The 22,605-nt window shown below is 39.8% G+C and overlaps 1 protein-coding gene and 1 pseudogene across 1 annotated transcript; both read right to left on the reverse strand.

Annotated features, from left to right (window-relative positions):
* Positions 1 to 2,897: 2,897 nt before the first annotated feature.
* Positions 2,898 to 6,724, reverse strand: LOC105036560 (wall-associated receptor kinase 5-like). The gene is given in 5 exon segments (XM_073242893.1): positions 2,898 to 3,637; positions 3,639 to 4,356; positions 4,492 to 4,650; positions 5,737 to 6,414; positions 6,417 to 6,724. Coding segments are annotated over 5 exon segments (2,196 nt in total). The 5' UTR covers positions 6,595 to 6,724; the 3' UTR covers positions 2,898 to 3,174.
* An 8,095-nt stretch (positions 6,725 to 14,819) lies between these two features.
* On the reverse strand, positions 14,820 to 19,742 carry LOC105036274 (wall-associated receptor kinase 2-like; annotated as a pseudogene).
* Positions 19,743 to 22,605: the final 2,863 nt, after the last annotated feature.

Raw genomic sequence — 22,605 nt, forward strand, 5'->3', positions numbered from 1 at the left:
CTACCAACACCCACAATTACCTATGGAACATAGTTTAGTTCCTAATAAACAACATCATCATGCAACCAAGTGGTAGATCATAGAAAGTGCCCGATTTTCTTTAAGAAAAAAATATTACACAATATAGAAATTGGAACCATCGGCATTTGTTCCAGATTGTGGATCATAAGATTTTGACACCAATGACAGAATCAAATTGACCACATGAAGCAAAGCACATTTTCATTGACAGCAACTTGATCTTATATAATTCATCACAACAATTGTTTCCTCAATCAGATATAAAGAGCAAAAACTAATTTCTTCGTGAGAATTATTACCACCATGCATTAACTAGGAAAGTTCTTAGTCCTTGTCACACAATCTGGGGAGGACTTTTGGAAGCATTGGCAAATTAATATGTATGCGAAAAGATTTTATCATGCATTCCATAGACACGAAGCAAAAATCTGTATACTGCAATGATTTTCATATGGGATACGCCCCAAATTGTCTGTTGAAACTTTGAGGTCAGCTCTTTGGCTTATAATTTGCACCTCAGATATGAATGTATTTCCGCATATCAAATTAATCTTCTTCATTTATCATTTAGACTTTCCAATTCTGAGTCTTGGAGGGTTTGATCTTGATAGCTTGAGCGTATCTCAATAAGCATTTTTGAGTACTTTTGTTTACCATCAATATGTCTTCCAAGTTCTAGTGCAAGCCAATCTGTACAACCTTAACAACAGTTGCCCAATGAAATAGATACCAGACATATGGGCTTCGCATCAAATTAAGTCTTGTTGTAGGAGTTTCTTAGACTTAGATTAGTCATCAAGTTCACTCCATATAGCTACAATATTGCTTTCTTATTAAGGTTAAGATTAATGGCTATAATACACAGTTACGCATGCTGAGACACATGCAATAGTTCGAACACTTTCTTCGAACATCAACAAGGCAAGCTATGCACTACTTTCAGAATTCAAGTGGAATCATAAAAGTGTATGCTCCCTGTAAGTAGAGTACTAGTGAATACATCCAATAAACTATCGGTATTCAGTACCTTCTATAATGATGATTATGTAAAAAAGCTAGAATCGTGCTGAACAGGGATCATTATGTTCATCATTGCCATACTGCATCTACATTGAAACCTTTGAATATGTCATTGACACGAGAAGGATGTTTAACTCCAAACCATGTAACAACTAATGCATATTGGCTCCCGCTTCAATACACATCAGGGAAGGCCAAGAAACACCAATAAGGGTTTGGACCCTTCTTTCCCATTTTAATGTTGTACTTAAACATCCCAAGGCGGCTTTGTTTCCATTCTACATTGTCAGAAATTAACACATAAAATACTTTTTTCTCTTTTTTTTTTAATTGGAACGGAAAGGCCCTTCTGTTGATTGTACATGATCACAGAAATTTCTCATTCTGCATAGAATCAAAGGTTAGAAACGAAAGTAACCAACAGCGTAAAGGCTTCCTATTGCATTGGCAGTATGCGTATAATATTTAAGATACCTTGACGCATAACATAATTACATGCCCCTATAGCTTTTACCATGGATTATGAGCTCTACAAATTCATCAATAGTGGCGGTATCCTTTGGCCTTTTACAAGCCCGTATGGAAGGCAGCAGTACCCGAAAAAATCGAAGTCTTTATGTGGTTAGCATGAAGAACAGGTCACACACTGGGGAGATCTTGTTTAAAAAAGGCTGGAGTAGATCTTCAGCTTGCCCTCTGTGTGGGGGCAACAATGAAACCATCTCCCACCTACTCACCAAATGCTCATTTGCCAAAAGCTTGTGGTTCCCTGATAAATGTCTTCTCAACATCTCTGGCTGGCAGAGAGATCTCATGGACCTCTGGATGGATTGTCATCGTACAGAGATCAAGAGGGAGGGTAGCAAAGAATGGGATGCTCTAGCCTTGGCAATCTGTTGGAGTACTTGGTTGGAACGTAATTCCAGAGTTTTTATGCAAAAGAAATGCTCTGTCAACTCTACTCTCCATAAGGCTCTGTCTCTCTGTCTCTTGGGGTAGTCTATGCTCTGGTAGAGTGATGGACTCTCATCAGAAACTTCTTCAAGCTCTTAGACTTTTGTTGCCACAATCAAGCTCCTAAACTCTGTTTTTTAAAAAATGAATCCGTTCGTTGTCAGCTTTTGCTGGGTTACTGTATTGTGAGCTTGATGCCTGGTCATCTTTACTAATCTCCTACCCTCCTCTGAACCACCATCTGTATCATCTCACGTGCATATAGCTACTTCTGAATAAATTTTGGGGAAGCTCTTGCTTCCTCCTTTTTCCCTCAAAAAGGAACATATTGTATTGGTCACCCAAAATCTCAGGGTGATCATAAGATTCAGTGGTCTGATTATATAATTATAATGTGAAGAAGACTATACTGACCTTACTGTTTGATGAACTCCCTGAACGGAACTGGAACAGAGATATGTGTACCATGCGCTGAGGAGGGAGGCAAAAACCATCTTAGTGTTCGGAGATGTATCTGCTGTATTATTAAACCCTTTATCCTGAGCATTATGGCGAGGCTCTGCATTGGGTAGCATCCATCAACCTACCTCGTGTCAAACTCTAGTCTATGTATTTCTAAACTACAGTTTTAGGATAACCAAATCATTCCAGCAACAGAAAAACATATACAACTTTCCTACGATACCTTCATCACAGTATATATGTTGCCGACACCACCATGGGGTAACAAAGATGATCCTAGCTCTCATAGATCTGTAGTTACTTGAGATGACTTGTTGTTAACACGGAGGAAATGTTGCATCGTAGACCAGCATCACTGACAGATGAGACTCTCATTATTTTGGTTTAGAGGCCTTTCGATCCATGATTTTGTAATCTATTGCTTATCCCTTTTTTTTTTTTTTTAGTAAAACATATGAACTTACATTAAAACAAAGAGCTGAGACAGAGTATACATGTTACAAGATAGACCCAAAAAAACTGCTGACCTAGAAACAGAACGAAGGACCCAGAGAAAGTGTACATGACACAATTGAAACAAAGGAACCTAACAAAGCACTTGGAAACAGAACAAAGGAATCTATCGTTTATCTTTGGTACAAAACAGACAACTTGCAATTCATCAAACCCCCGGGTGCACTCAACCATGAGGCAAAATCATCGCATAATGTCGAATGGCTACATAACATGCACCGAAGAATCATCCTCACCAAGCATAACACTCGTCTTCGAGCATTCAGCTCCCTTCAACAGATGCTCTCCCTGTTCTTCATTCTCTATGATCCATGGATGCTGGTGAAATCTTCGTAACCCCTCCAGCTCTGTTGCAACTTCTTTCATGGTGGGCCTCTCTTTCCCCATCAAGTTGAGACAACGATTGGCAAGCTCCGCAACTGCACCGAGCAGCTCCAGAGATCCTTCATCGACCACACGGTCCTCCAAGATCGAGAAAAGGCGGCCATCCTTCAAGCATAATTGGAAATACATGGCTAAATTCCTGCATTCCACTGACCTCGTCGAAGTCACGGGCTTCTCACCTGTGAGGAGCTCCACAAGAATCACTCGAAAGCTATAGACATCACTCTTATTGGTGAACTGGGCAGTGTGAAAGTACTCTGGATCTAAGTAACCAATGGTCCCTCACCAATGATGTAAGACCATTTCGGTCGAATGGAACCAACCTCGACACTCCAAAATCAGAAACTTTAGCAGTGTAATTGTCATCTAAGAGAATGTTGCTGGACTTGACATCTCTGTGAATGATAGGTTTGGAGGTTGTCGAGTGTAGGTAAGCCAATGCTCCTGCAATTTCTATAGCAATCCTCAAACGAGACTCCAAGGACAAGGAGGCCTTGCAATCTTCATCATGGATATGATGGGAAAGAGTTCCATTGGGCACGAATTCATAAACTAGCAAGGAGACTCTAGTCTCTAGACAACATCCTAGAAGCTTCACCACATTCCTATGGTTGATATGGGAAAGAACAACCACCTCATTTATAAACTGCTCGATCTCATCATCATTCATGATCATTGATTTCTTGACAGCAACAACTGTTTGATCTAGTAGAATTTCTTTATAGACCATCACAGCGCCTCCTTGTCCAAGGATGTGGCTTTCCTTATAGTCATCGGTGGCTATTTCGAGCTCCTCCATTGTGAACATCCTTGTCGCTTGAGCACTGCCCTCGAGCGATGAGGTTAACTGTCCTAACAAAAGACCTCCATTTTTTCGGAAAAACTTTTCCCTGAGCCCGATGAGTCTTTTCTTCTCGATAATCCAATATAAACGATTCTTGATGATCCGGTATAACCAAGAACAAAGAACAAGTAGAATCACCAGACTTATTAATCCTCCGCCTAAAAGAATACCCAGTATAGAAGGAAGCTTATAAATGTATGAAATCAAGATCTCACTATCTATGATGCATCATATATCCAATGACGAAGCTATTCTTCGTATGTTTGCTTTCGTGCGGATTTAGAGCGCCTTACCTAGAGCCAAAGAAACGAGCTTCCATAAGGATTTGCATCCGCTTCCATTTATTCTGCCGTCACCATACATGTCCCAGAGACAAGAGCAAGTATAGCTTCCTGGCGTGTTCTCGCATGCTCTCGTGCAGGGAGAAGTAATATTGTCACATTCATTAATGTCTAGTGAGAACCATCAAAAAGTTTGTATAAGTATATACTAAAATGCTACAGTATATAATTAACTCAAATTTAGAACTCAAAAAGGTCAGAGAGCTGATATGATAAATTGCAGTATCTCAACCCGGAGGGACAGGCTGCTCCCGGCGCGTCGTGGCAGAATGAGACTACTGCCATATGAAATTCCTTCTTTTACTTTTGTCCATGAAATATCACGTTGTTGCACGTAAAAAAAATGTAGAAATAAATAAACAATTGCCAGAAGGCATGTTAAGTCTTGGCCATCCAACAACAGAAACACTTCCGCAAACCGATGGTCAGAAATTGTCATGGAAATTTCGAATGAAAAACATTTCCGTAAATGCAAGTAATTAGTATGCATTAGCTCATCATACTTTTCTTCAAATCATCATACTTTTTTTCTTTTTTCACGGACTCTGTAAGTTTGGCATTAGCTCAAAAGCAGTTGTGGGCTCACTTTTGAGGCAGTGTGCCTGGGCTGGTGAGTCAAGTCCATCAAAATCATTGGGGGGAAGAATTCTGCGCAGGGGACAGAAGGGACCCTACGTACACTTGACTGGATTGAAGGAAATCTATCCTCCCACCTAGACATTATTAATTAGATCAGGACCACCAACCCAGATATAGACCAATTCAACAGCAAACCAGTGCATACAAACGTGGAAAGAAAAAATGAAAGAGAAAGAAAAATGGATCAGCGATACAGGCATGAGTGTGTACGTTACGTTGTAGTTGGACTAGTCTACTGCTGAACTGGTTGACGTAATCCAACCAATAATTTCTCCCTCCCCAGCAATTTGGCTATTAAGTTGCCGGGTGGTCCCAGCTCCAGAAGACTAGATATGGATAAAGACTTTTATTTATGATTTATGTTTGTGAAATTATTCAAACAACTATGTTTTCCTTTCCCAAACCCAATGGAATGAGCAACGATATATATTCACCAGCCGGTTCTTCCAAAAAAAAAAAATGAAAATGAAAAAAAAAAAAATCAAGCAACTACGCAAATTCAAGTGTACATATAATAATTATGGGTTAAAAACAATGCGGTCTCAAGAGAAGTATTACCTCGGCATCCATCTTCTATATATGGATTGCCTTCAAACCCTTCCAAGCAATTGCACCGGTATCCCGGCCCATTCGTAGAGTTCAAGCAACGGCTGTACTTGGCCTTGCACGCAAACGCCGTGCTGTTCGTGCTCGCCTCCTCGCAGGTCTGGTTGCTTATCGCCCAGTCCAGCGTCACTGGGACGTTTGTCACGTTGCGAAGGTCCGAAAAGCTAGAGAAACTGAAGTTGAGCCACCCCTCGCCGGCCAAGAAGCCATAGCTGCAAGGATTGAAATCCCGGCAATTGGTGTGGTTGTTGTAGCTATCGATGATGACGTGGAAGGACCTGAGGTCCTTAGGAATAGGCGATTGGCAGCAGCCGATGCCTGCACATGTACCATTCGGGATGTAGCTGGAGTTGTTGCACACCGACAAGCACCCGATCTCGAACCTCGACTCGTCATCCTTGAGATGTCCTATTGTATCGCACCCAACTGCCATGAACTTGTTCCGAGAATCGGAGAACTTGTACGCCGGCAGGCCGATTATGTCGATGGATGGGTTGTTGTAGTCGTTATTCTTGCCGTCCCGAGCGTAGCAGTCGTAGGCCATGTATTGGTTGACGACCAGCAGGCCCTCGGAGAGCTGGATGTCTACAACGGTGATGTTGGTGTCACTAAGGGTACAAGAGGGATGGAGGACTTGTTGCATGTGATGTCGAAGCCTTCCATGAAGCAGCCCTTGCCGATGCCGAAGGGGTAGGGAATGGTAACGTCCCCGCACTTGGCTGGGCAGCCGGGCAAGGCAACTGGTGTGTCTGTTGCCGCTGCGGCCACGAGGCTTGCCAGCTGAAGAAGAAGCGCTGCTGCCCAAACCATGCTTCACAAGGGACTTCACTGGTGTACGTACGTTCAGTTCCGGCCACTAAATTCTGGATCAAAATCCTTCCTTACTTTGTTGGTAGGAAGGTGGAGGCTGGGCCTTGGTACATATGAATGAAACCAAAACAAGTGGGTCAATGGAGTCTTCCTGCCTTACTGATCAAAGTCTTCCCTTCATATCAAACAAAAAAAAGTTGCCAGCTGTGTCGACAAAGAAAGGAAGGACTCCCCGGCCGATGCACGCCAGACACTTTTCAAAGTCCACCCTGTATTCCATTTCTTCCCTTTCGGATATTTAATCATGGGTCCCTCCATGGACCATGGTATAACAAGATCTCGCCGTTGACCCACACTTCAACCATCGGTCCCTCCATCGGGCACAATATCTGTAACATGCGGTCCCTAAGCCACCATATAATTTTGAAAAATACCAAAGATATCCCCAATTCCTCTTTCACAACATATAACTTCTTCCCCTTGCGTTTTCTCTTCGGCACCGTAAGAACTCGTTTAGTTCACAGAAAGTAGGGAAAAAAAAAAGATAATTTTTGAAAAGTGAAAGAAAACCTTTTTATTTGATTGAAGTTTTAAGAAAATATCCAATCCACAGATATCCGATTCGATCTGATTGGATTGGATAGCCAACATGTTGGCTAGATTTGTGCTGGATTTGGATAAAATTATAATGCTTAATTTTGAATTTGGACCAGGACTAAGTAGTTATGCAATCGACTCGAACTCGATCCAAACTATTTTAGTATTTTAAAATATATATATTATATTAAATATATTTTATCAAGTATCACCTATTAGTTACTAAATCTAACTCATTCATTCGTTCTTCCCTTTCTCTCTTTCCCTCGTTCTCCTTAGCCACCGCTCCATAAGTACAAAGTACAAAATGATAAACCAATTAACCAAATTTTCCTCACCCATAGTCTCATACGACCAATCGACCACATGGACACCACCATCTACCAACCATCCTATTGTCCCTTTTTCCTGTCAGTAGTCACCTTGCTGTCAGTTCGTCAACCAACCATCACTCTTTCAGAGATGTTGGAATTAAATGTTATTGTTGAATAGCTTAGTCTGTTAAATTTCTATTACATTTGAATTTTATTTTGATTGAATATGGTACTAAATATTATTGAATTTTATTTTCTTAAGATAATTTGAATTTAATTTTGATTGAAATAGAGCTAAGTATTATTGAACTAAGTGTCGTTGAATTTTATTTGTTTAGGACAAGTATGATTTATGGAATGGTAATATGGCTTAGGAGTTGACAAAAATGAAAAAATATTCAATATGACTTTATTCAATTCGGACCGAATAAATCTGAATTATCCTATATCCGATTGAGATAGATTTGGGCAAAAGAACCCAATCCCAATAGTATTTGGGTTGGATTTGGATAGTTTATTAGGTATTTGGGTTTGGATTTAAATAGTTAGAAATCCGGCCCAAATCTGATCCAGTGCCATTGATCCCTATCCATAATTATAAGGATTTTATTCTTTGTTAAGAATGACCGTCAATATGTAGCCATGGAATATGCATATAAAGGATGTGGACGGATTCATGCTTCTTGATGAAGATTTCAAAATAAATTTATAATTAATTAAAATAATGAACATACATGTAAAGGAGGGTTGCAACTTCAATCTCATTCTAATGCTCCGAAGCATTGAGTTTGAAAGATAATCTTCAAGACATGCCCATTGCATAAGGCCGACCTATATGGCAAAGGATACATATTCATCAATAATATAGAATGGAATTATCTAATTATCAAACTTGGCATGAGAAGGAGGTTGTTACGAAGGAGTTGCTTGATTACAGTTGGCTATCGTATGATCGAATATGATGATATTATGATGTCATTCTTCAGACCAATCCTAGATAGCTAACATAGCAGAGTATGAAACCAATGAAGGTGAATTTACATTCCTATTCAATTCATTTCACACTTCAATCAAGTGTTTCATAAAATGATGTAGACAATTGATATTCTAAAATGAAATATTTATTAAGTATAAAAATGGAGGAGTGCCACTGGGCATCATATGAAAAGATGTGAATAATAATATATTTCTGATGCTATATGGTGTGGTCTATTTATTCAGCTGTCACCATAATGTTCCAGGGACAACAGAAAGCATATAGCTTCCTGGCATGTCGTTGCATGCTCTCTTGCCGGGAGAAGTAATATTGGCACGCTTATTAATGTCTAGTGAGAAACCATCAAAAAGTTTATTTAAGTGTTTACTAAAATTCCTTAGTAATTAACTAGAAATTAGAACTTAAAAAGGTCAGTGACCTGATATCATAAATTCAAGTCTCTCAACCCGGAGGGACAAACTGCGACCAGTCCTTGTCATAGCAGAATGAGACTACTGCCATATGAAATTCCTTCATTTACTTTTGTCCATAAAATATCACGTTGTTGCAAGTAAAGAAATGTTCAAGGAAAAAAGCAATTGCCGGATGGCAAAAGAAACACTTCCGCAAATCGATGGTCAGAAATTGTCCTGGAAATTTTGCATGGAAAACATTTTCGTAAATGCAAGTAATTAGGGGCACGCAGCAATTCGTTATCCTGAAAAATCAGAAATTGTCACGGAAATTTTGCACCGGAAAGCATCAATTCTTTTAGTTTCAGGACGATTTTTATTTCTTTAGTGACCTTTTGTTGGACCTTTATTCCCAATCGTTATGACCGCTGCAAGCGTACATTTGAATGTAAGTCCATGTGTATTATATCGGACTAAAACACATCCTCGTACTTGACCCAATACAACCACCTCACTTGCAAACTTAAATGATATGAAATTCATGAAAAAAAAAAGCTGCGTGGGCTATACCAATTACCAAATCCAAAATGATAGGGTAACATGGAAATCTCAAACCAAGAAGTTGCACGATTGAGATAATCTTTAGGTTAAAAACAAAAACTAATTTAAAAAAACAAAATGGCCACCATGCGTCGGTCCCAAGCATGATGACCCAGGTGGAGAGGGTTGACGTTAGATTGACAGCCTGTGATGAAGATATATCAATAACTATAAAATGGATTCTAATTTGATCTGCATGAATTTCATCTCCTATCCTACCTGACGTGCGGTAACCTGATCTGATTGGGGTGACAAATGGATAATTCACTTTTTTTTTTTTTGAATGAAATCAACTCTTTCTTTAATATTGGACCCAAAAAATTATGTTTATCTATTAGACAGAAAGTTAAACTATTTTTATTAAAGTTTAAGGGGGTATTTGGTTGGAGAGAGTTGGGGTCTAGAATCGGAATGGAAATAAGTGATTTCCATTCGAATCATTTAGTAGGGAGGAATTCCATTCCAATTTCAATTCTGGAGTGAAATAGGAATAGAATGGCTCAAATATATCTAAAACTCAATCTCTATTCTGTCCTAAAAATTCAAAAAAAATTTTCGATTCTGATTTTGAGTCAGATTCCGATCACGAACTAAACATTTCGGAGGATTTGACTATTCTGATTCTAATTTCAATTCATTCTGATTTCTCTTCCGATTTCGGTCGTGAACCAAACAACTCCTAAATAGGATTTATATGATCATGCTAGAGGAGGAATGGATTGGGAGGGACGTGTTTGGTTTGAAACAGAAATCAAAATCAAAATAAGAATCAGAATGACCAAATCTCTCAAAGTGTTTGGCTCATGATCGGAAGCACAATCGAAATAAAAATTTAAATCCTTAAGAGAGAATAGAGATTTAGTTTTAGATAGATTAAGCTATTTCTATTCCGTCCCCAAATCGAAAACAGAATTAGACTTCTTCCAACTAAATAGTTAGAACGGGAGTTACCCATTTTTATTCTGATTCCAAACTCCAACTCCCTCCGACCAAAAATCTGCTAGATTCTACCTACAATAAAAACCGGTTTCTAGTTCAAAATAAAATTGGAATAGATCCGGTCTTGAATAATCCTCTAACTCTTCCTCAAAATATTGGACTTTATGGTAAAAAAAAAAGAAAAAAAAAAGACATTGATTTTGAACAAGATCCCAGCTCATAATAAAGCATATAATATGGAAAAAATCTGGTTCAATTAATCCATTCTTTCTTTCCTAAAATAGCATGATTCTTTTTTTTTTTCCATTGAAAAAAGGGTGGACTTCGGAAAAGGTATTTTTGGTTTAAAAAATTATGCTAATAAAATCAATAAACCAAAATCGTTCATATTTTAAAGGATTTCTGTATATCTCAAATAATTATATATCTTGGATCATTCCACGGGTATTGCACATGTATATACTGGTATAGTAGGATTTCAATGCTTGTTGATTATCAATATCTTTTTTCTTTTGAGATTATTTTGTCCCATCAAAATTTGCATATACTCGAGTCATAAATTTTTTCTTCCAAGCTACCCACATATAGATATGCCAAAAATCAGAGTTCAATCACCATCTAATTCACTAGAGAAATTAGATTTTTTCTTTTCACAAACACAATGCCAATTTTGCAATATGTTTAGACCTATTGTAGAATGATTCATATTTTTTGTCGTTGGATTGTACAATAGCCATTTTAGAATTCATTGAAGTGGATAAAAGAAAAGTTCAAATTGATTTGAGATATACGGAAGATATGATCCAGCTGTTGGCATCACAAAAGAGAATAAATCATTATCTCGCACAAAAGATACAACCAAATCCTTATAGACCATCTTTCGAAGCAGTTTTATTAATTGATGAGTCAAGTCCCTCAAAATTAGGATTTGAGTTATATCTCTCATGCAAAAAAATACATCAATTGTTGGATTGTGTAATGATCACTTTCTAATATGTGTAAATAGATGAAAACAAAGTTCAAAATACTTTGAGATATGTGAGAGGTGTTATCAAGTTTTTGATGTTGAAAAAAAAAAAATGATCAATCATTCTTTTATACGAGAGATGTAAGGAATAATTCCTTGCAACGGATAAAATAAACCCTCTCTGCAATTGATAGAATGGTAGAGAATCTACCTCTAAGAAATTATTGGTTAGACCAAGTCCATCAACATAATGGACCGGTCTGACTGCAAACCACAATTAAAGATATGGAGAAAAGAAAACAAAAAAGAAAAAAAGTGGAGAGGCAAGAGAGCCATATAGAAATGTGTGTGCATGTTACGTTGCCATGGGACTGGTCCACTGTTAAGTCGATGGATCTGATCCAATCAGTAATTTTTTTCCTCCCTAACAAGTTGGTAATTAATTTGCTGGCCCAACCCATGGAGATTGGAGAATAGGAAAGGCTTCTATTTATAATTTATGTTTGTGAAATTTTTGAAACAATTATGTTCTCATCTCATAATCTCAATGAGATGATCGACGGTAGTCGCCAGCGGGTTTTTTCAGAAAAAAACAAAACAAAACAAAAAGGCTGAAAATGAAAAGAAAAGAAAAAAAAAAATTCAAGTGAAGCATCCATCTTCTATGCATACAAGGATTAATGCCTTTAAACCCTTCCAAGCAATTACATCGGTATCCCGGCCGACGCAGCCGGTGCTGTTGGCCTTCCTCACCTCCTCGAAGGCCTGGTTCCCTATCGCCCAAGCCAGCATTATTGGGACATGCGTCACGCTGCTAAGGTCGGAGAAACTAGAGACATGGAAGTTGATCAGCCACCGCACGTCGGCCAAAAAAAATCGTAGCAACAAGGATTGAAATCCCTGCAATTGGTATGGTTGCGGACGCTACGTACCGATGAAAACGCTGAAGGCCATGTGGCCCCTGGGAATCGGCGTTTGGCAACAGCCGATGCCGGCACATGTGCCATCGATCGGGGATGTTGCTGGTGCTGTTGCACATAGAGAAAAAAAAAAATTATTGGTTGGCCATTGTGAAGACGGCCAGCCAGCAGTAGGTATGTTTTTTTTTTTCTTTTCTTTCTTTCTTTCTTTCTTTCTTTTATTTTTGAAGTAAATGTCCGCATAGGTTCTCGGACATTTCATTGAGATGATAATCTCTGTTAAATTTTCAGATTAATTAATTACCATGTGACACTTTCCAATAGTATATTTTAATTTAAATTATTATTCTAAATTTGATTTTAATATTTTAAATCTCTCCATCTCTATCATCAAGCCGCGTGCACATTGCACGGATTCCACGTTCCCTGATATTTTGATTGTGCCTTTCTTCAAGTGTTTCTCTAATTTATGCGAGCTTTTGTTGGGAACCTGTCAGCCATAACCAAAAATAAACCCATAGTGCAAGCCCGGCCGATCCTGATATTTTTTTAGATATGAAGTTAAATAAAAAATAAAATCTTTTTTATTAAAAATTAATATATTTTAAATATTAATTATCATTAAAAAAATTAATCTATATGCAATAATTTTTATAGATATATTCGTTAAGCAGCATGTAAAATTCATCATTAATTTATTTAATTTTTTTTATTATAATATTATAAAAAATCATCCTTGTATCTCATTGGAAACGTCAATACAGAACCTGGGGCTAGGGCGGTCGCTCAATTTGACCTGCCCCAGGCCGGCCTTGAGTGCAAGGCATCCATGAAAGATTCCACAAAAAATATAAGCGGACATCCTACATTGTGGGCCAATATCAAAATTTTGTGGAAGATTCATATATGATCAGAGTGAAGCGAATCTTTTATCGGTATATGGGGAATTGTAGGATACTACAACCCTGGTCACGCTTCATCCTGTCCATAGGGCTACAATGAAGCAAAATTCTACACCAAATGTTTAGGATCAATGGAATTAGCTTCCTGCTGGATCCACAAAATATCTAGGCTACACGTCGTGCTAGCTAAGATTATTAGCTTAAGTTGTGTGTAGCATGCAATAAGAAAAGCATTTAACGCATCAAACTGTACATTGGGAATTTTGGATACATATCTCTAGTAAATTCGTTGTCTGCATATTTATCCTTTGAAACTCAAAAGGTAGGCAGAGCATGCATACCTCCCAAAAACTCTAAAATTAGATAGGTATCCTTCCTAGGTGTCTCCTGATTACATTCAATTTCTGAACATTTTAAAATATGTGAACCAAAATTATTGAAGGAATAAAGTAATAAAATAATATGGTGATATTCCATTCCATTTAAAGGACGACATCTAAAATTGAGGACATATTTGCAATTTTCAGACTTTGGAATAGCATATATACAATTTTTGGTGTCATCTTCCATTTCTTTTCTTTTTTCTTTTTTGAGAATCACGGTTTGAGAGCTTATGTACAGGGTGGAGTTCAACAGGGCATGCGCATTTCTGCTTTTACAAATAAGGATTGATTCAAAATTTCTTATTAAGGTTAAAACCAATGTACGGCAGATATCGATGAAAGCACTACATCAACTTACAATGTATGCGCACCCAGAACAAGACGTGAGAACATAACTCCAGGAATTGCCGGTCATTTTCAGCTATGGAAATGGAGGGTGATTAAGTGGTCAAGGAGGTTGTCTTCGACGCATGGAAGCGTTCACGACCTGCTTAGGTTCGAGCAAAATGCAGTGTTAAAATAATAAAACCTACTTTCTAAATCAAAGAAGGAAGAAGAATAAAATGCTTTAGATCCAACGCAATATGTCTTTTTAGATACTTTAACTTGTTTCTAATGGAGCATGCATCCTTTTACTCCAGGGAAACTCTTGCCAAACAAATCAAACTTTTCCCAGCATCTGTTCTTGAGATATGCGTACCATGCACTGAGGAGGGAGGCAAAAACCAGCTGAAGTAAGTGTTCGGAGATGTTTCTGTTGTATTTATTAAACCCTTTCTCCCGAGCTCTATGGCGAGGCTCTGCCTTGCGTGCCATCCATCACCCAACCTCGGGTCAAACTCTAGCCTACGTATTTCTACTATAGCTTTAGGATCACCAAATTATTTCAGCAACAGAAAAACGTATATAACTTTCCTACAATACCTTCTATCACAGTATATATTTTACTGATACTTCTTATAGAAGCCCATCAAGGGGTAACAAAGGTGATCCAGGCTCTCATAGATCTGTAGTTACTTGAGATGATTTGTTGTTAACACGGAGGACATGTTGCATCGTAGACCAGCAGCACAGACAGATGAGAGCCTCATTATTTTGGTTTATAGGCCTTTCGATCCATGATTTTGTAATCTATTGTTTATCTTTTTTTGGGTGAAACATGTAGACTTATATTAAAACAAAGATCTGAGACAAAGTATATATGTTACAAGACTGACCCAGAAAACGTGCTGACTTGGAAACTGAACGAAGGACCCGGAGAACTAGCAATTCATCAAACCCCTGGACGCACTCAACTGTAAAATAAAATCATTGCATAATGTCGAATGGCTGCATAACATGCACTGAAGAGTCGTCCTCACCAAGCATACCACTGACAGTCGAGCGTTCAGCTCCCTTCAGCAGATGCTCTCCCTCCTCTTCATTCTCTTTGATCCATGGGTGCTGGTAAAATCTTCGCAAACCCTCTAGCTCCATTGCAACTTCTTTCATGGTGGGCCTCTCTTCTCCCATCAAGCTAAGGCCACACGGTCCTCCAAGATCGAGAAAAGGCGGCCATCCTTCAAGCATGATTTGAAATGCATGACTAGATTCCTACTTTTCACTGACCTTGTCGAAGCCACGGGCTTCTCACCTGTTAGAAGCTCTACAAGAATCACTCCAAAGCTATAGACATCACTCTTGTCGGTGAACTGGGCGGTCTGAAAATACTCTGGATCTAAGTAACCGAAGGTCCCTCGTACCAACGATGTAAGACCTTTTCGGTCGAATGGAACCAACCTCGAAACACCAAAATCAGAAACTTTAGCCGTGTAATTGTCATCCAAGAGAATGTTGCTGGACTTGACATCTCTATGAATGATTGGTATGGAGGCTGCCGAGTGTAGGTAAGCCAATGCTCCTGCAATTTCTGCAGCAATCCTCAAACGTGACTCCAAGGACAAGGAGGCCTTGCGACCTTCGTCATGGATATGATGGGAAAGAGTTCCATTGGGCACGTATTCATAAACTAGTTGGGGGGCTTTAGTCTCAAGACAGCATCCTAGAAGCGTCACCACATTCCTATGGCTAATATGGGACAGAACAACCACCTCATTTATAAACTGCTCAATCTCATCACCATTCACGATCTTTGATTTCTTGATAGCAACAACTGTTTGATCCGGTAGAATTCCTTTATAGACTGTCCCGACGCCTCCTTGGCCAAGGACGCGGCTTTCCTTGTAGTTATCAGTAGCTATTTCGAGCTCGTCCATTGTGAACATCCTTGTTGCTCGAGCACCACCCTCGAGCGATGAGGCTTACTGTTGCAACAAAAGACCTCCATTTTTTTGGAAAAACTTCTCCTTGAGGTCGATGAGTCTTTTCTTTTTGATGATCCAATATAACCAAGAACAAAGAATGATTAGAAACACCAGACCGAATCCTCCACCTGCAAGAATATCCAGTACAAAAGGAAGCTTATGCACATATGAAATCAAGTTCTCTCCATCTATGATGCATCGTATATCCAATGATGATTCTATTCTTCAGACGTTTGCTTTGGTGCGGATTTAGAGTGCATTACCTAGAGCCAAATAAACAAGCTTCCATATGGATTTGCATCCGCTTCCATTTTTTCTGCCATCACCGTATTTGTCCCAGGGGCAGGAGCAAGTATAGTTTCCAGGCGTGTTCTTGCATACACTCACGCAGGGAGAATCAATCTTACACTCATCAATGTCTAGTGAGCAACCACGGAAAAGTTTATGTAAGTATTTGCTTCAATTCAAGTAATTAACTCACAATTAGAACTCAAAAAGTTCAGAGACCTGATATGATAAATTGCAGTCCCTCAACTTTCATTATTTAAACCCATTATGACCTTTTGTTGGACCCTTATTCCCCTACCGTTATGACCACTGCAAGTGCACGATTAAATGCAAGGCAAAATGCATTATATGAGACTAAACCACATCCTTGTAGTTGACCCAATACAACCACATCATTTGCAAACCTAAATGATAAAATATTAATGAAAAAAGCTACCTGGGCTACACCAGTTACCAAATCCAAAATGATAGGGTGACATGGAAATCTCAGACCAAGAAGTTATTCAACTGAGATAAATTTTTTATGGTATGTAGGCAAAAAAATACAAAAATACAAAAAAAAAAAAAAAATCCCCAAGGTTGTCTATCCCAAGCTCAACGAGAAAGGTGGAGAGAATTGATATTAGGTGGACAGCTGGTTATTAAAAATATGTCAATAACTATGAAATGGATTCTCATTTGACCCATATGAATATTATAACATCTCTTGTTCTACGCGATATGCCATAACTTGATCTGTTTGTGGTGACAAATGGGCAATTAATTTTTTTCATTCTGATGAAATTAACTCTTCCATTGATACTGGACTCTGAAAAATTAGATTTATCTATGAGACAGAAAGTTAATCTCTCCTAATTAGAGTTTAAATAAGATTCATATGACCATGTGAGAGTGGGAGTAAACTAGATTCTAGCTATAACAGAAACCACATTCTAGCTCGTAATAGAATTAGAAAAGATCCAACTCCTGACTAATCCACTAACTCTCAGAATACTGGACTCTGTGATAAAAACAAAAAGAAGAAAAAAGATTGTTGATTTTGAACCAGATTCCAGATCATAATAAAGCATATGGAAAAAATCTGGTTTCATATTAATCCATTCTCTCTTTCCTAAAGTGTCATGATATTTTTTTCTGTTACAAAAAATAGCGGTAAAGTATTTTAGTAAAGGAAATAAATCCAAATCATTCATTTAAAAATGATTTCCATATTTCTCAAATAATTATCTTTGATCATCCCACGGGCATCGCACATGTATATACTAGTATGGTAGGATGTCAACAGTCGTTAGCTGTCATATTGTTATATTGTTATGGAATGGAGTGATTTTTTTTTTTTTAGTTTATTTTATCCTGTCAAAAGTTGCATATACTTTTTGCAAAGCTATCCACATATATATGTATATGCTGTAAACCTGAGGTCAATCACGGTTTGATTCACTAGAGAATTTAGATTTTTTTTTTTTTTTTTCAACGAACACAATGCCAATTTTACAATATCTTAAGACCAGTTGTAGACCCGAGTTAAGGTTGTATCTATCCTATGAAAGATTGATTCATCTTGTTTCGTGACCTTAACCGTTGGACCATGCAACAGCTACTTCGAGATCCATGCATGTGGATGAAAAAAAGTTCAGATTGGTTTGAGATATATGCATACAAGGCATGATCCAGTGTTTGACATCATAAAAAAAGATCAACCATTCTTTCATACAAAAGATACAACCCGAGCCCTTGTAGAGCCTCTTTTGAGGTAATTTTCATTGGTTGATGGGTCAAGCCCATCAAAATCAAGATTTTGGTTGCATCTTTCATGCGAATAAATGATTCATCTTCTTTTATGATGTGTACTATTGGATCATGCAATCATCATTTTCCGGTTTGTGCAAGTGGATGAAAGAAAAGTTCGGAGTACTCTAAGATTCATGCGAAGTGCTATCCAATGCTTGATGTTGTGAAAAAAAATATAAATCATTCTTTCATGTGAGAGAGATGCTATTTGAACCATCAAAATCATCGGAGGAAGAATTCCTCACAATGGATAGAATAAACCCTGCCTGAATTGACTGGATTATAGAGCATTTGCCCTCTCTAGAAGAGATTATTGGTTAGACCGGGACCCAGGTCCACAACTCAGCGGTGGACCAGTCCAACTGCAAACCAACACAAACAGAGATGGAAAAAGAAAGAAAGAGAAGGGAAAACGGATCAGTGCTGAGCAGGTGGAGTTGGCCCAACCAATAATTATTCCCTCCGTAGCAACTTGACTTTCATTCTTCTTTTTTTTTTTGGAAGAACTTTGCTTTCCATTTGCTGTCTGTTCCCAGCTCAATAGACTATCGAAACGGGGAAAGACTTCTATTTATAACTGATGTTTGTGAAATTATTGAAACAACTATCTTTTCATTTCATAACTTGACGAAATGATCGAGTATAATCATGGCCAGTTATTTCAAAAAAAAAAAAAAGAAAAACGAAAAGGAAAAACATATATATATATATATATATATATATATATATATATATATATATATATATATATATATATATATATATATATTCAAGCAACTATGCAAATTCAAGTGTACTTACGGGTTAAAAAACAATGTGGTCTCAAGAGAAGCATTACCTTGGCATCCATCTTTTATATAAGGATTGCCTTCAAACCCTTCCGAGCAATTGCACCGGTATCCCGGCCCATTCGTAGAGTTCAAGCAACGGCTGTACTTGGCCTTGCACGCAAACGCCGTGCTGTTCGTCCTCGCCTCCTCGCAGGTCTGGTTGCTTATCGCCCAGTCCAGCGTCACGGGGACGTTTGTCACGTTGTGAAGGTCCGAGAAGCTAGATAAATTGAAGTTGAGCCACCCCTCGTCTGCCAAGAAGGCATAGCTGCAAGGATTGAAATCCCGGCAATTGGTGTGGTTGTAGTAGCTATAGATGATGACGTCGAAGGCCCTGAGGTTCTTAGGAATAGGCGTTTGGCAGCAGCCGATGCCTGCACATGTACCATCGGGGATGTAGCTGGTGCTGTTGCACACAGACAAGCACCCGGTCTCGAACCTCGACTCGTCATCCTCGAGATATGCTAGAGTATCGCACCCAACTGCCATGAACTTGTTCCGAGAATCGGAGAACTTGTACGGCAGGCCGATTATGTTGGTGGATGGGTTGTTGTAGGAGTTGTTCTTGCCGTCCCAACTGTAGCAGTCGTAGGCCATGTATTGGTTGACGACCAACAGGCCCTCGGAGAGCTGGATCTCTACAACGTCGTTGTTGCCGTCGCTGAGGAAGGGTACAGAAGGGATGGACTCGTTGCATGTGATGTTGAAGCCTTCCATGAAGCAGCCCTTGCCGATGCCGAAGGGGTAGGGAATGGTAACGTCCCCGCATTTGGCTGGGCAGCCGGGCAAGGCAACTGGTGTGTCTGTTGCCGCTGCAGCCAGGAGGCTTGCCAGCTGAAGAAGAAGCGCTGCTGCCCAATCCATACTTCACCCTTCACAAGGGACTTCGCTGGTGTTGTGTTCTGGCCTCTAAATTACTGATCAAAATCCTTCTTTACTTTGTTGGTAAGAGGTTGGGGGCTAGGCCTTACTATATATGTGAATGAAACTAAAACACTTGGCAATCAAGTCTTGCAGTCTTGCAATCAAACAAGCTGCCCGTTGTCTCGACAAAGAGAAGGACTTCCCAAAAGTTGACCCAGTCAATATACGCCAGTCAATATACCGCTCTGTCAATTTCCCAGGACCAGAGCTTGTTATTGGGTATAGACGACAATTTTTCTTGCAACTTCACGCTCATTAATCCGTATGAAAGTTTGTTCTGATGTGACAAAAAATAATATTAATTAATTTTATGAAATATGACACATCTTATTGTAGTTGGTGGGATGGATGGATGAGTCCCAAAATATTATATAATTTTTTTTAAAAAAATAAATTCATCCGCCGCTCAAGTTACTGTAACTTTTTTGACAATATTATTTTAAAATATTATATTAAATTAATATAAAAATATTGAGAATATCTTGTTTAGAGCTGTCAAAATATGATCCGATCCGTCAATCCAATCCGTATTCATAAATAAATTTGAATTTAGACTAAATGAGTTTGGATTGTAAATGAATCGACCCATTTAATCCGTTTAATAATTGAATCGGATATGAATTTTACATATTTGTTCCGTTTAACCCATTTAATATTTAGATTGGATTGAGTCAGATAATCCATTTAACCTGTTTAATCTATTTCTGACTCATTTAACTCGATCTGTTTAATCTGTTTAACACATTTAAGATCCGTTTAACCTGTTTCTGATCCGTTTAACTTGATCCGTTTAATATGTTTAATCCATTTAATCTAATTTGATCTATTTAATAAACGGATTAAACGAGTCGAATCGGATTACCTATTTAATAAATAAGTCGGATACAGATTTGAATTTTTGATCTGTTTAATAGACAGATCGAATTCATATTGACTATTTTTTAACTCAATTTGTTTATTATTCGATTCATTTACGATCGATCCGATCCGTTTGCTACTCTTAATTTTATTTTCTCTATTTTATCTCAAAAAGATGAAAGAATCATGTTAGTCTAGAATAAATACATTCAAAATATTGGGTGGATGTCTGGCCAGGACACCACCTCCCAAGATCCTTTCAGTACTACGCGATGCAGCAGGAAGAAAGAAGAAACAAAACAAAAGGAAAAAATAATCAAAATACGTGGATCAGCCACAAAAGGGCTCGCCTCCACGGGGCATGCAAACTTCACCATGAAAAGAAAATTTTACAAGAGGAGACCTCACCCTCAACCCTTGTACACCCAATTCTCTCTCACATAAAGTTTCCCTCACAAAAGCTCTCTCTCTCTTAGAGACCCCCTGAACCCCTGAAGAGCCTGGCGACCGCTGTCCAGGAGCCTCCTGCTCCTTCTCTCACAGCGCCTCACGCCTCTCTCTCTCCTCTGGTTCGTACGGCGGTGAGAAAACCCGAATCCACACCCTCTCTGTTACCTCACAGGGCCTTTTAAAGGCTTAAACCTAGTTTAAAACTTGATTAGAGAGGGATTAGGAGTCCTAAACAAAGCCAAAAAACCCCTGAACCGTCGGATCAAGACCGGGAGCCCTCTGGGCCGTTGGATCGTGCTCCGGTCCACGGAATAGTGTCGTGGACCGTGAGAAATGCGTGGGAAATGCCCACGCGGTCCACAGACCGCTCCGTGGACCACTCGATCCACGGTGGACCGGGGCAAGGGGCCAGCAGGCCTGGGTCGCGCGTCCCGCGCGGGCCTGGGCCTGGGTCGCGCATCCCGCGCGGGCCTGGGTCGCACGTCCCGTGCGGGCCTGGGTCCCGCATCCCACGCGGGCCTGGGTCCCGCACCGCTGCTGCCCGCCGCCGGTCGCCGGCGGTCCTCCACCGCCTCGATTCTCGTGCCGACTTCAAAAGCTCGTATCTCCTCCATCCGAGCTCCGATTCAGGTGATCTTGGTCTCGTTGGACTCCATTTTTCACCGCGAACATCGCTGTGGGCTCAATATGGGATGAATCTCAAGGTGTCAAATCCTAACAATCTCCACCTCGACTCGATATTCGGCCTCCTCCAAACTCCGAGAGCTTCTGGATCCCCGCGCCCCCATGCCCTGGGGCAATCGCCTGCTGATCATGGATGGGCAAACATGGGAGTCGAGCCAGGCTGCTCGATCCCATCTCCGTCGTATGCTGTGCTCCTCCTGACCTGAGACCTGCTCGGGGCATCATCTTGCGGCAATAGGAATCTCACCTTGCGACGTCGCCTCTCGTCCTCCCGAGTCTCCTGTCTCGTGCCGATCCGCCTCCTGGAGCTCCACCTCGCTCTGGGCTCCACCTGGCTCCCGATGCTCCACCTCGCACTGGGCTCTCTGCCAGGTAATAATGTCCTCCGCTCTCCTTCTTCCCCTCCAGCACAATCCTATCGCCGCGTAGCACCCTCAGGATTCCTCCACCAGCTACCGTCCTGTAGCCTCTCGAATCCAGTCTGCTAAGTGAGATAAGATTCCGCCTGAAATCGGATATGTATCGGACCTCCCTCAATCTCCTCACTGCACCATTATGTGTCCTCCAGCTGACCGTCCCAATGCCTCTGATCGCACAGCTCGATCCATCCGGCAGATATACAGTGCTCTCACTGTTCTCCAGAGAGTCAAGCTGCTCCTCTCTGCAACACACATGATAGGGGCATGTAGAATCTAATATCCACTGCTGGAAAGAAGTAGATACCTCGTCAGATATCTCAAAGACATCTCCATCTAAATCACTACCGACCGTCGCTACAGCAGCCACCGTCCGATTTTTCAGTTGAGGGCAATCTCTGGCTAGATGCCCCAACTCCTCACACCGGTAACACCTGATTTTGCTCAAGTCCCTCC

The sequence above is a fragment of the Elaeis guineensis genome, chromosome 8, assembly GCF_000442705.2.
Source record: "Elaeis guineensis isolate ETL-2024a chromosome 8, EG11, whole genome shotgun sequence".
Classification (NCBI taxonomy): Eukaryota; Viridiplantae; Streptophyta; class Magnoliopsida; order Arecales; family Arecaceae; genus Elaeis; species Elaeis guineensis.